Source organism: Gopherus flavomarginatus, chromosome 7, assembly GCF_025201925.1.
Source record: "Gopherus flavomarginatus isolate rGopFla2 chromosome 7, rGopFla2.mat.asm, whole genome shotgun sequence".
NCBI classification, from domain to species: domain Eukaryota; kingdom Metazoa; phylum Chordata; order Testudines; family Testudinidae; genus Gopherus; species Gopherus flavomarginatus.
The window spans coordinates 106,739,827-106,754,438 of NC_066623.1; the positions used below are offsets into that span (position 1 = coordinate 106,739,827).

At 42.5% G+C, this 14,612-nt stretch overlaps 1 protein-coding gene across 3 annotated transcripts in view; it reads left to right on the forward strand.

The window, feature by feature from the left end:
• Nucleotides 1-8,528: 8,528 nt before the first annotated feature.
• The window catches only part of TTC39A (tetratricopeptide repeat domain 39A), an 87,580-nt gene continuing 81,496 nt past the window's right edge, over nt 8,529-14,612 (forward strand). For all 3 annotated transcript variants that reach the window (XM_050961676.1, XM_050961680.1, XM_050961681.1), the window contains exon 1: nt 8,529-8,593. In XM_050961676.1, coding sequence (XP_050817633.1) covers nt 8,544-8,593 — 50 coding nt within the window. In that variant the 5' untranslated portion in view covers nt 8,529-8,543. The remainder of the gene's footprint in view (nt 8,594-14,612) is intronic.

Consider the following 14,612-nt stretch of genomic DNA (forward strand, 5'->3'; position numbering starts at 1 on the left):
AATGTTGTCCACTCCACACACAAAATATTGTGCTCGTTCGTGCGCTCTCTCTCCCTATATATGTATAGAAATATACTAGAACCAAAGAAAGTGGCTAATCACCTTACCTGACTTGATACCATTGAGTTTTCAATGCCAAGCTCCTTCCTCCAAGGTTACGTGATAGTATTTACTGGATTCAGATTAAAACACAGCATATCTTTGACCTTGAGAGTCAAATTCTTATCCAATGCCTGGACAATCATTGGTCACTAGCCAGTTGAGTTTCAGACACAATGCTCCTGTTTATAGAGAAGTTGCTTCAACATCAAGAGAACAGTAGTAATAGTGAGCTATTAATACCTAATTTTCCAAGATGAGGTGGTATCTTCCTTAACTTCGATGGATGGGATCCCAGAATCAGCACAGGGAATGCTCACAATTCAGTGACTAGTGCCAAACGTTGACAAGCTAAGGGGAGTGAGAAAAATAGCAGTAAGTGTGCTTTGTAAAAGAATTAACTGGTTTGCAGTGCCTTCACTTAGCAGAATTAAAAACTACTTTCATAGTTGAAACTGTTTGCACCCATGACACCTTGGGATATAGTCTTGATTGAAGGAACAATAATCCACACTCTGTAGAGTCAAGCACAGGAGTTTATTACGCACAGCACTGGCAGAGTGTCACTTTGCTTATTAGGCTCAGAGACACTGCAAAACAATTAGTTACAATAGATTATATATGGTGCTCATTGGGTGGAGAGAAGTGACGGGGATGGGTTTTCCCAAACCCCTGGATAGGTTCTAACAGCAAGACAAGATAAGCACAATAAGCCGCTCCAGGTCAATGAGAGCTGCTGGAAGCAGCACGGGCCGAGGGACGTACTGGCCGAACCTGCAGACGCAGCAGGTAAACAAACCGGCCCGGCCTGCCAGGGGCTTTCTCTACACAAGCGGCGTCCCAAGTTTGGGAAACACTGGTCTAAAAGATTACATAATGGTTCTGCCCATGGACCAAGTTAACATATTGCTGACACACAGGTAATTATCCCCAAACTATGCCTATTAAAGTATATAGGTTAAATCCTAATTTTGGGGCCCAGCAGAATGAGGTAGCAGCTCTCTTGGTTGACCAACAGGTATATTCCTCGAGATTTAAAGCGAAAAAGCAGTAATTAGTACTTAATTTCACAAGCTTACCCTTGCATTTCTGTGGGCTAGGACTGGCATACATGGGGAAGGTGTCATAATGTATGTCAATCATATTAGGCCTCTCCCTGAACTTTGTCTAGGATCTGAGGGGTATTGTATCGCTACCTTCTCCCTGCATTAGGGAGTAACTGTGAGGCCTTTCTCAGCACTTCATGTGTCTATAACTCATAAGGACGGCCAATTACATTCAGAGTTATGCTGACTCTGCTCACTGACTTGAAACACACAAAGTTATCTGTTCTCTATTAGCCAACGCCCATAATCCAAGCCAAGGTTTGGACTTTGGGCCTATATTGAAAAGTTCTTAGCAGAAACCGTAGTTCAGATCTTACATCCATAGCTAATGGATTCTGATCCTTCATGAGAGATCTCACAGACTAAGGAAAATCAGCCCTTATCAATATTCAGATAGAATTCCACTGTGACCTAATGTGTAACAGGCTGGTGATGGGGATGGCACCCTTCGCTTTGTTCAAGCATTGTGCTGTAGGCGTTACTTTCTTCTGGCTAAGGCATAAAACCAATGTCCACTGACCTCTTGTGATGAAAAATTCCACAACAGTACAGTGTTCCACAACAGTATAGTGACTCTGCTTGTAGCCAAATTCCAGTTTGTATAATTGTACTGCCTGCTTAAGCAGGCAGTGTTTTAAAGTGCGTAGAGCAGAGGACTTAGATTATATAGTCAGTGGCTCACTGACATTACCAAGTCACTTTAAATAACTCTTTCCATTTCCACAATTGTAAAATGGTGATAAAACCCACCATTTGTAAAGTGAGTAGAGGTCAGTTTAAAGAAAAGTGCTAAAGTACCAGTTACTACTACACGCAATTTCCTTGTTTCATTTGTACACATTCTTTTTTGAATCTTTGCCTACACTGTTGTCTAGTGTTGCTGTACACAGTATATTAAACAGCTGCAGCATTCCATCCTAGAAGTTTCTCCACTTCAATGGTGAATGAAATCATTCCTGTATACGCAGTTGGTAATGTGCTTGGGAGTAAACGATAATTTATGTATGTGATGTAGTTTTATGCCTCCATATACTTATATATGCTGTTTGAATGGCCATGATTTCTTGTAGCAAATTCCTATCTCCATGTTAAATCTTGAACAATCTGAATAATGTATTTTCTAGTCCTCTTCATCAGAGATTTTAGGCAGTGACTGAAATATCAGACATCCTAATTCAGTGCTCAGAATTTGAGCCTCAGCACTGAAACAGATACATATTTCAGAGTGACAGTTTCATTACTAAAAAGTTTAAATCACACTCATGCCTAAGCGCACTGAACAATCTGACTAGAAGAAGGAAGCATGGACTCATCCACATGCTAGTTCCATGTCTCTTGCAACATGGGTAGAACAGGAGAGCTTAAGTTTATTTTCAGAGAGACAGTTGTAAGGGAGAAATAGGTGAATTTATAGAAGTGGATGAAGTAACAAATGAAGTGATTCGTCATCCATTTGAAACAATTATTTGAACCTAATTTTGCAAGCTTGCTTTTTTATGATGTTCCATAAAGTCAGTTGTATAAGTTACTAATAGACAAATGGGGTACCCATGAACCTAATTCTATAGTTTACCTTCTTAATGAGACAGCAGGCATACAGACAAATTCCATTCATCATCATTGTAATAAAATTGCAGCGTTGTAACCTTCTGTAATTGTGAAACTCAAGTCTAAATGACAAAACAATAATAACCAGAGCTGTCATTTAATAAATCACTAGTAAAACTAGACAATATCTTTCATAAATATCTTTCACCTTACCTGTTTCAAGATTGCAACTCCATTCTTTTGGTACAAGTCTTATTGGGTCTGGTGTACAATGGAGTTTAGCCAGCAGTGTAATGCACATATGCAAACCACCAGTGTACATATGATTTACACTTGTGTAACAACTTATGCCAGTGTAAATGGTGAACTTTAGGGGTTTGTAGCCGTACAGCTACACTGCTGGCTAACCATTGAGGGTAGCCAATGCCCAAAACATTAGAACAGATTGGAGGTGATAGAGTCAAAGCTGTCTAGTGGGGAGAAGAATGGAGTGGGGCTTCTTGAGACACCAAAACGCCTGGATTCTTTCCCTGTTCTAGCAATGATTTGTTGTACGACCTTGGGCAAGTCATTTTTAACTTCATTATCTGTTAAATAATGACAATATTTCCCTATCTTCCAATAGTGTTGAGGCTTAATGTTTTTAATGTATTGTTTGTAGAACATCTTGCACAATGAGGCCTGACCTAACCTACTGCAATATACAGATTGTATAATAATAAAGATTTTGAGATCCTCAGGGCACTGTGGAAGTGCAGAGTATTTTATTACTATTATCTGTCCTGATTGGACATGTTTCCAGTGTGAATTGTGGTATTATTTGCATATGCCAAATAGTTTAATTTTTGAAACGTAACTACAGTCCCTGGGAAAAGAGCAAGTTTTTATCCAGAGTTACAGGAATTGTACCCCATTTCAATGTGAAATTAAAAAGATCAATTTTTAATTCAATATATATCATAGGCAGGAGAGGTTTTATACTGTTTGTTCTCCTGTATCTGTGTACACAGCCAGTATCACAACAAAAAGAATACTAAAGTGCTATTTGGAAAAAAAAATAATTTCAGATGCCTTAGGTTTAGAGTTGTCTGTCAGGAATAGTGGGTGAACTCCTGACCCTATTGAAATCAATGGCAAAACTCCTATTGACTTAAGTCAGGATTTCATCCAGTAGCCAGGGGTAGGGCTGTAAGGCACAGGCCCTAACCACTCACTTGGCAGACAACTTTTAGGGCTTCTTCAACAAGTCACGGTGACTGCTAGAATATCTTTTCTTTTGGAGCGTTTTTATAAGTGAGTGTCATAAGTGGTTTCATTTTGCTGAAACTGCTAGTTTTTCCATTACATGGTTTATTCTTGCTTTTACTGTAGCAACAACAGAGTGTTTCTTCCTGATTTCCGTATCTTTAAACAATAAATGTAATGTAAATATTAAATACCATAAAGTGATTTAGCTTTCACCCTCTACTCTTTGTGCTATCATCTGGAGGTCTGAACATTTGTCTCTATCAATAGTGGCCTTTTCAATCTAGCCAATTCAATCTGGTGTTTCCAGTTTACAAGGGTAAAAAAAATCTTCCTTATGATTCACTTCTGTGAAGATACTGATAGGAAATTAATTCATCTTAATTTATTCATACAAACAATTTTTATTGCATCAGCTGTGTTAAGTATTGTTGTGCAAGGGGAGTAGTCTTGTTGTTATCTTTACCCTTGATATCCCTTTTGTGTCATTGCTAAGTTAATGCTCTGGGGCAGAGAACACGTAGTATTTGTACTACAAGATGTGTATTGCACTTTTGAGTTCTATAAAATAACTCAAATCCTGGAGGTCCTACAAAAGTTTACACTTAAATGATGTCTATTTCTTCTTCTAGAAGACCCAGGCTCTTTACTAAGATGGAGTGAACAGAAGCTGCATTCACAAGTGTGCTTGAACTGAACGTAATTCCATTACAATGCATAAAGAACACTAGAAAGGTGGGATACTATGTGTCTAATGGCTTTGAATACTGTTTGTGGCTTTTTCTTTTTTGTTGGACGAAGAGTTGGTAAGTTCACTAACGCATATTAAATGAAAATGTATGAGGCAGAAATATCCCAAAGAGAAGCTAACATTGATTTATTACCAATACATTTGATTACGCATCCAGGAGTCAACACAAAAACTCCATCAATATTAAATATGCATTCCAGTACAGTTTCTGCCTAGTTTAAAGAATTTACACACTGGGCTATTCATATCACCTCTACTGTAGCAGGCTGGTCTGAAAAGTTCCATGTATCTGCACAGCCTAATATATTGAAATATTCATCTGATCCCAAAAAAGTCAATACAGAAACATTTTCACAGCTCAGGAATTACCTTTGGAATAATTTTGCTGAACTGAAGCTGTAATACCAGTTTAAGAATAAGGGGATGATTATTCCAATCCTCACTTGGATTATTTTTTTTCTTTTGTGAGGGAGAGCAAAGAATCTTCTGAAGCCCTTTTGGAATGCTGGGATTCTCTATGCTTTCCCCTATTTTACAATTTCTACTCTTAGCAGCTGTAACGCAGGGTGTTGTGTGCGTGGCCAATGAGGACTAGATGGGGCTCTCTTGCAATCTGTTACCTTTTGCTTCTTAATGGTCAGGTGGGATATTGTCAGGATGAAACTGCTACTGTAGCAGTGCCTGAACCATTAGAGGGACACAATTTCCTCACTTATTCAGACTCTCACCTTTGTGGATTAGCCTGGATTTGTACTTATTCTTCAGCACTCTCCAGCATCCAACTTGATGTGGGTGATGTATTTTAAATAAATGAAAAGCACTTTAGATGTACCATAGATTGAACGTACAGTCTTCCTCTAGAAGTGAATGTATAACAAGGAACTTGGGATGTATAGGATTAGCTATGCAGACAGGGCCGGTGCAACCCATTAGGAGACCTAGGTGGTCGCCTAGGGTGCTAGCATTTGGGGGGCGACATTTTGGGTCCTTCAGCGGCGGCCGGATCTTCGTCCGCCCAAGTCATCGGCATTTAGGTGGAGGGAGCAAGGGGTGCGGGGAGGGCTGCCTCCAGCAAGTAAAGGGGGGCATGGCCCTCAGGGGAACCGCTCCCTGCCCCAGCTCACCTCTGCTCCGCCTCCTTCCCTGAGCATGCTGCCCCACTCTGCTTCTATTCCTCCTAGGCTTGCAGCACCAAACAGCTGATTGGCGCCGCAAGCCTGGGAGGTGGGAGAAGTGGAGCGGCGATGGCGTGCTCGGGGAGGAGGCGGAGCAGAGGTGAGCTGGGGCGGGGAGCTGCCACACAGCTCCCTGGGCCAGGGGAAGTGCCGTGGGGGGGCGCCTTAGGGCAGGGCGTGGCAGAAAGCTGCCACAGGGCTGGGGGGAAGGGGGGTGCAAGGTGGAAGTTTTGCCTAGGGCGCGAAATAGCCTTGCACCCGCCCTGTATGCAGAAAGAGATTTTCAAAGGCACAAATATCTCCATTTTCATGACTATTAGCCCTTCCTAATTCTTAAATATTCAGTGTATTCTGAAAGGTATAGAGATAGTGAAAGCTTCAAAATTTGGATCTAGATTTCATACACTCTACAGTTCAGCGCTGTTTCTGTGTGAGGTTTTGGCTTGGCCATTTACAAATATTACAGTCCCTTTGCAAAATGTAGGTATTTGAACCCCGAAATTCAAAGGAGTGTTTTAGATTAATGAATTTGTTTTGGGCCTATCTTCAATAATCTTTACTGAAAAACAACCTGGGTTAAATTCAAACCTGTCAGGGACTCTAACCCAGACGGCAACGTTCGTTGTCTGACCGCGAGAGAGACAGGCAACACCAGCAAGGTCCGATCAAAAGCTCTTTATTGACAAATGCACGCATCAATAGAGAGCAGCTCATCTCCAGAGAGAACCAGCCTGCCCTTTACATTTTAGTATAAGCCTATATAGACAGTTCCGTCGCATCATAAATTATTTACTGGAGCAACCCATCCCCTTCTTTTAACAACTAGAAACTAGACACCTTTAGTATACATGCATGCCTAAAGTTAGAAATGTAGGGGAGTTAAAAACAAAGAAAGAACAAAACCAGGGAGTGAAAACAAGGAGGCTGGGAAACTAGGGCTCTTATCAGTTGTTGGAAGGAGCTGCCCTAACACAACACATCTGGTACTATGCCAGGAATGCAGCTTCTCTCTTATCTCACTTTTTCCCAGCACTTGTGAGACATGCTGCTGCTTCTCAGGGTTTTCCACTCAGGAATTACCCAAAACTTTGGTCAGGTTGGCATACCTGGTTTTGTCTGCAATATTTTTATTCAGGCCTAACAAACCTATGAATTTACCTAATTCTTTTGTGAACCCAGTTATGCTTTTGTCTTCACAATGTTCCCTGGCAACAGATTGATTGTGTGTTGTGTGAATAAGTACTTCTGCTTGTTTGTTTTAAACCTGCTGCCTACTAATTTCATCAGGTGACTCGTGGTTCTTGCATCATGTGAAAGGGGAAATAACACTTCCTTACTAATTTTTTCCATACCATTCACGATTTGTGTTGCCCTTCTCTGTACTTTTCCCAATTCTAATATATCTTTTGTGAGATGGGGTGACCAGATCTGCACGCAGTACTGTATAGTGTTTCATTTAGATGTTTTCTTTTAATGTTATGGACAATTCTGAATTTTAATTCCCTATCACAAATAACCCCCTACCTTACCCCCCCCAAAGCCTAATTTTATTAAGTTTGGGTTGACAACCGCCTGTGGCATTCAGCACTAAATACAGTTAATTTTGAAATTTCCTTACCTAAAACACCTCTGTAACAGAAATGGTATTTATATAAAATAGGAAACATGATTGTGAAACTTAACTATCTTCCCTTTGGTTTTGAAATAAGAAATGTGTCTAGTTAAATGATCACAAACTGAAACCTTGCATGGGAACAGCTCTGGAAGAGCTGATGGGGGGAAGTCTGGGTCCTGGTTTGAATGTGTCAGTAGGTCCATCTATCACTGTTAATATCTGACAATAGATTTTTAAAAATGGGTCTTCAGGCCTGTCAGTTCGGGTCTCTAACCTTTCACATACAGTTTTTAAACACACACCTCATGAAATCTCCCACGCTCTCGTTCTGCTACTGCTGTTACCTCCACTTTCCTAAGTGTAAAGTAAGAGAGAGAAATAAAGTCCACGGAGGCGCAAGGAGCACAACCTTACTCTTCTGCCATATATTATTTAATGGACCTGAACTTTGAATATGGAAGGGATAATAGGGCGGAGGGAATTAAACCGCGTCCGGGGCCAAAGATCTAAAGTCTAGCAAAGTTTAATTCGGGATTATGAATTTGGCAGCAAACTGCACAGAACTGGTGCACGTGAATCCCGCCGTGCGCACCATTGTGCTGTTACAGCCCGCGGGCTCCCCCGTCACGATTCCCTGGCGCCGGGAACAGTCGGGTCAGCTCTCTGCCCTGCCGGGGTCCCCCGCGGCCAGCCCTGCGCCCCGCTTGGGCTCTTCGCTGGGTTTCTGCTGCCCGGCTGCAAAGCGGTGCAGCCTCCCGGGGGCTCTCCCGGCACGCGGGCGCCACGAACCCGGGCCCTGTTAAGACCCAGCGATGCCGCAGCTGGAGCCGCCGCTAACCTGTAGGCGCGGCCGCTCCACAGCCAGCGGCCCTGCCCAGGGGAGAGCCCGACCTGAGGCCGCCGCCTGCTTTGGCTGGGTCCCACCATGGGACGGGGCGGCTGCTGCCTCGCCAGAGCCCGGAGCACAGCTGGAGTCCGGGCAGCCGGCCCCTCCCGCGGCGTTCATGGACTTCCGAGCCGCCCGGAGAGCCGGCAGCAGGAAAAGCGACCTCAGGTCTGCGCCAGGGAGGGGCCCGCTGCCCTCGGGTGCCGGGGGCGCGCGGCTGGGCTGGGGGAGCTCCAGACCCCGGGGCCTTGGCCCATAGGGTGACTAGACAGCAGGTGTGAAAAATCAGGACAGAGGGTGGGGGGTAATAGGAGCCTATTTAAGAAAAAGCCCCAAATATCAGGACCGTCCCTATAAAATCAGGACATCTGGTCACCTTATGGCCACAGGTGTCACTTGGAGTCATTGCCTTGTGTCTCAGAAGGCAAAGCTCGGGGGATGGGGACTCCTTGCTGGGCTTGTTCTAGAAGAACACAAGAGTCACCATCTCCAGCCTCTGTGCAATAGGTAATCCATGCATTCAGCCCCAGTCCATGGAAACACCTAGTGCTGCCTCTGGGGAGAAAGATACTAGGTTGTCCTAAACGTTTTAAAGCATTTTCAGTCCTGTTCTGGAAACCATTGTAATGACGTTCTCGCTTGATGGCACCTGCTAGCCATTCCAGTTTTCTCAGGCACTCCTTAGTAAAGGAAACTTGTGCCATGTAATGATTTAATTTTGAAGGTAGGTTATGGTATCTTAATGTTGGGTGAAATGGAGACTTGTGTTTGCTGGATGAACAATCCTTATTTAGACCCAATTGATGTTGTATTCTTATATTTTGACAAATAGTTCCTGCTTCCTCGAAGAAGACAGATTTGAGATTAGATGTGTTTTCTGCTCTTGAGCTGGCCTGAGATGCCATCTATTTAAATAATAATAAAAACTCCATGAGATGAGGAGTCCCTGTTTTGCACTAACAAGGAAATCAAGCTCATGTGATCTTTCAGTTGTTTTAACTCAGTTTATGAACTCTGATGCCTTTTAAGCAGTGTGATCTAATTATTACAGTAGGGACATGGGAGTCAGATCCCGGGTTTTATTTCCAACAGGCATACTGGTTTGTGTGAAACTTTGAGCAAGTTCTTCACTCTCCCAGTCTGTAAAATGTGCTATATCAGCACAAAGTATTCATCATTTGCTCCTTTTTGTTTTACTCTAATGGGGTTGTTCTACTTAGGCCATTCAAATAAAGGACTTACCTAGCCCCTGGTCCTACAACAGTTAAATGTAAATTTAACTTGACTTATGTGACTAGTATAATTGAAGTTTGTGGTACTACTTACATGTGTAACTGTTTGCAGGATCCAGGCCTTATTTTTAAGCTTTTGTTTGAGAAGATTCATGTCATACCTTAGTAGTATAACATTGTCACTTACTGTTGCACAGTTCAATAATTTATCTTATTAAAAAAAAGTAAATTTAGTGTTGCAGGAGGTAAGACTCAGCCCTCTCACATGCACATTGCTAAAACGGATAAACTTCTAGTATGTGTGTGGAGGGGAGGGAGGGGGTACTTTGGTTAACTAGTGAATCTGGGTTTAAATAATTAGCTAGGATCTGGAATCTTATGTGCTCCAGTATAAAAGTTAGCATATCTTATTTACCTCTGAGAATAGACTCCCCACCTACTATGAAGATTCTTGAAATAAACAGTTTGTTACATTGACTTTGATTGTATAACAAACTTAAAGCTATTGTTCTTCAGCAGACAAGGAAGACATTTACTGATAAAAGATCAGTCTGGGGTACATTATAGCCTAGAATCTGATTATTTTATAAAGTGGTTTCAAAGTGCATCTACAGAGTTGATCAATTTTTTACCTCTTTCCACATGTGAGTAATTTGCACTGGGCTTAGTGGGATTTATATGTGCAAACTGAGTCGAGAATAACTTCAATACAGGATTTAAATTGATCTAGAAAAACCATGACAGAAAGTGTTTCCTGGGCTTTAGAGCATAAGTCTTAAAGGCTCTCAATCTGCCATGGAGCTTCCATTAATGTTGGTTAGAGTTGTTGATGAGGACCAAGGGAAGTGGTATGTGGCACTTAGAGCAGTGAAGCAACTGAGCGATTAGCAAATTTACACTTCCTATAGAACCATTGTGAGCAGCTAAAAATGCAGAATGTTTTAATGTGTTTATAACAGCCTTGCACAATTCTACTGACATTCTCCTTGGAGAAGAATTTTTCTAACAGGCTACTAAATTTTTTTTCTTCCCATTCTTAAGGGTAGGTGAGTAGATTTTTATGCCTGGGCTAATACATTTTCATTATAGTATTGCAAGGCTGTTACATAATGAAGATTGAGTCATGTGGTAGTGGCTCAGTGTGGTTATGACCACATTACACAGGCATTTGTTGGAGAATAAGTTTTGGGCACAAGAAAGAATGTTCAGAAGCATCCGGTGATTTTGTTTAAATTTTGAGAGACAAGGAAGGATGTGCCAGTAATCACACTGACTTACCTGCTGATGCTTTCAGTACATCCAGTATACCCAATTCTTGTTTCTGTCCTGTAGCTACTGGACCTTACTTTCATACTCTGATCCAGGGGTCGGCAACCTTTCAGAAGTGCTGTGCCGAGTCTTCATTTATTCACTCTCATATAAGGTTTTGCATGCCAGTAATACATTTTAATGTTTTTAGAAGGTCTCTTTCTATAAATCTATAATATAGACTCGTAGACTCTAGGACTGGAAGGGACCTCGAGAGGTCATCGAGTCCAGTCCCCTGCCCTCATGGCAGGACCAAATACTGTCTAGACCATCCCTAATAGATATTTATCTAACCTACTCTTAAATATCTCCAGAGATGGAGATTCCACAACTTCCCTAGGCAATCTATTCCAGTGTTTAACTACCCTGACAGTTAGGAACTTTTTCCTAATGTCCAACCTGAATCTCCCTTGCTGCAGTTTAAGTCCATTGCTTCTTGTTCTATCATTGGAGGCTAAGGTGAACAAGTTTTCTCCCTCCTCCTGATGACACCCTTTTAGATACCTGAAAACTGCTATCATGTCCCCTCTCAGTCTTCTCTTTTGCAAACTAAACAAACCCAATTCCTTCAGCCTTCCTTCATAGGTCATGTTCTCAAGACCTTTAATCATTCTTGTTGCTCTTCTCTGGACCCTCTCCAATTTTTCCACATCTTTCTTGAAATGCGGTGCCCAGAACTGGACACAATACTCCAAGTGAGGCCTAACCAGCGCAGAGTAAAGCGGAAGAATGACTTCTCGTGTCTTGTTTACAACACACCTGTTAATGCATCCCAGAATCACGTTTGCTTTTTTTGCAGCAGTATCACACTGTTGACTCATATTAAGCTTGTGGTCTACTATGACCCCTAGATCTCTTTCTGCCATACTCCTTCCTAGACAGTCTCTTCCCATTCTGTATGTGTGAAACTGATTGTTCCTTCCTAAGTGGAGCACTTTGCATTTATCTTTATTGAACTTCATCCTGTTTATCTCAGACCATTTCTCCAATTTGTCCAGATCATTTTGAATTTTGACCCTGTCTTCCAAAGCAGTTGCAACCCTCCCAGTTTGGTATTGTCCGCAAACTTAATAAGCGTACTTTCTATGCCAACATCTAAATCGTTGACGAAGATACTGAACAGAGCCGGTCCCAGAACAGACCCCTGCGGAACCCCACTTGTTATACCTTTCCAGCAGGATTGGGAGCCATTAATAACTACTCTCTGAGTACGGTTATCCAGCCAGTTATGCACCCACCTTATAGTAGCCCCATCTAAATTGTACTTTCCTAGTTTATCTATAAGAATATCATGCGAGACCGTATCAAATGCCTTACTAAAGTCTAGGTATGTCACATCCACCGCTTCTCCCTTATCCACAAGGCTCGTTATCCTATCAAAGAACGCTATCAGATTAGTTTGACACGATTTGTTCTTTACAAATCCATGCTGGCTATTCCCTATCACCTTACCACCTTCCAAGTGTTTGCAGATGATTTCTTTAATTACCTGCTCCATTATCTTCCCTGGCACAGAAGTTAAACTAACTGATCTGTAGTTTCCTGGGTTGTTTTTATTTCCTTTTTTATAGATGGGCACTATATTTGCCCCCTTCCAGTCTTCTGGAATCTCCCCCGTCTCCCATGATTTCCCAAAGATAATAGCTAGAGGCTCAGATACCTCCTCTATTAACTCCTTGAGTATTCTAGGATGCATTTCATCAGGCCCTGGTGACTTGCAGGCATCTAACTTTTCTAAGTAATTTTTTACTTGCTTTTTTTTTATTTTATCTTCTAATCCTACCCTCTTCCCGTAAGCATTCACTATACTAGACATTCCTTCAGACTTCTCAATGAAGACCGAAACAAAGAAGTCATTAAGCATCTCTGCCATTTCCAAGTCTCCAGTTACTGTTTCCCCCTCCTCACTGAGCAGTGGGCCTACCCTGTCCTTGGTCTTCCTCTTGCTTCTAATGTATTGATAAAAAGTCGTCTTGTTTCCCTTTATTCCCATAGCTAGTTTGAGCTCATTTTGTGCCTTTGCCTTTCCAATCTTGCCTCTGCATTCCTGTGTTATTTGCCTATATTTGTCCTTTGTGATCTGACCTAGTTTCCATTTTTTATATGACGCCCTTTTATTTTGTAGGTCACGCAAGATCTCGTGGTTAAGCCAAGGTGGCCTTTTGCCACATTTTCTATCTTTGCTAACCATCGGAATAGCTTGCTTTTGGGCCCTTAATAGCGTCCCTTTGAAAAACTGCCAACTCTCCTCAGCTGTTTTTCCCCTCAGTCTTGATTCCCATGGGACCTTACCTATCAGCTCTCTGAGCTTACCAAAATCCGCCTTCCTGAAATCCATTGTCTCTATTTTGCTGTACTCCCTTCTACCCTTCCTTAGAATTGCAAACTCTATGATTTCATGATCACTTTCACCCAAGCTTCCTTCTACTTTCAAATTCTCAACGAGTTTCTCCCTATTTGTTAAAATCAAGTCTAGAACAGCTTCCCCCCTAGTAGCTTTTTCAACTTTCTGAAATAAAAAGTTGTCTGCAATGCAGTCCAGGAACTTATTGGATAGTCTGTGCCCCGCGGTGTTATTTTCCCAACATATATCTGGATAGTTGAAGTCCCCCATCACCACCAAATCTTGGGCTTTGGATGATTTTGTTAGTTGTTTGAAAAAAGCCTCATCCACCTCTTCCACCTGATTAGGTGGCATGTAGTAGACTCCCAGCACGACATCACCCGTGTTTTTTACCCCTTTTAGCCTAACCCAGAGACTCTCAACACTTCCATCTCCTATGTCCATCTCCACCTCAGTCCAAGTGTGTACATTTTTAATATATAAGGCAACACCTCCTCCCTTTTTCCCCTGTCTATCCTTCCTGAGCAAACTATACCCATCCACACCAACATTCCAGTCTTGTGTATTATCCCACCAAGTTTCAGTAATGCCAACAATGTCATAGTTGTATTTATTTATTAGCACTTCTAGTTCTTCCTGCTTATTACCCATACTTCTTGCATTTGTATATAGGCATCTAAGATACTGGTTTGATCTTGCCTCCCAGCTTTGCCCTGACCCTCCTTTCTCTCTGCCATTATAGCCTGTGCTCCCTCCTGTTTCCAACCCATCTCCCAGGTCTTGTTCCCCACTTACCTGTGGGGTGTGCTCACCTGTCCCCGTCGAACCTAGTTTAAAGCCCTCCTTACTAGGTTAGCCAGTCTGTGCGCAAATAAGGCCTTTCCCCTTCTCGAAAGGTGAAGGCCATCTGTGCCTAGCAGTCCTTTCTCGAATAGCATCCCGTGGTCGAGGAAGCCAAAGCCCTCCTGGCGACACCATCTTCGCAGCCAGGCATTCACCTCCACGATGCATCTGTCTCTGCCCGGGCCCCTACCTTCGACAGGAAGAATCTAAGAGAATACCACCTGCGCTCCAAACTCCTTAACCCGTACTCCCAGAGCCCTGTAGTCACTCTTGATCTGCTCAGTGTCACACCTCACAGTATCATTTGTGCCCACATGGATGAGTAGCATGGGGTAGTAGTCAGAAGGCTGGATAATCCTCGACAATGCCTCTGTAACATCTCGGATACGGGCCCCTGGCAGGCAGCATACCTCCCGGGATGAACGGTCAGGGCGACAGATGGGTGTCTCCGTCCCCCTCA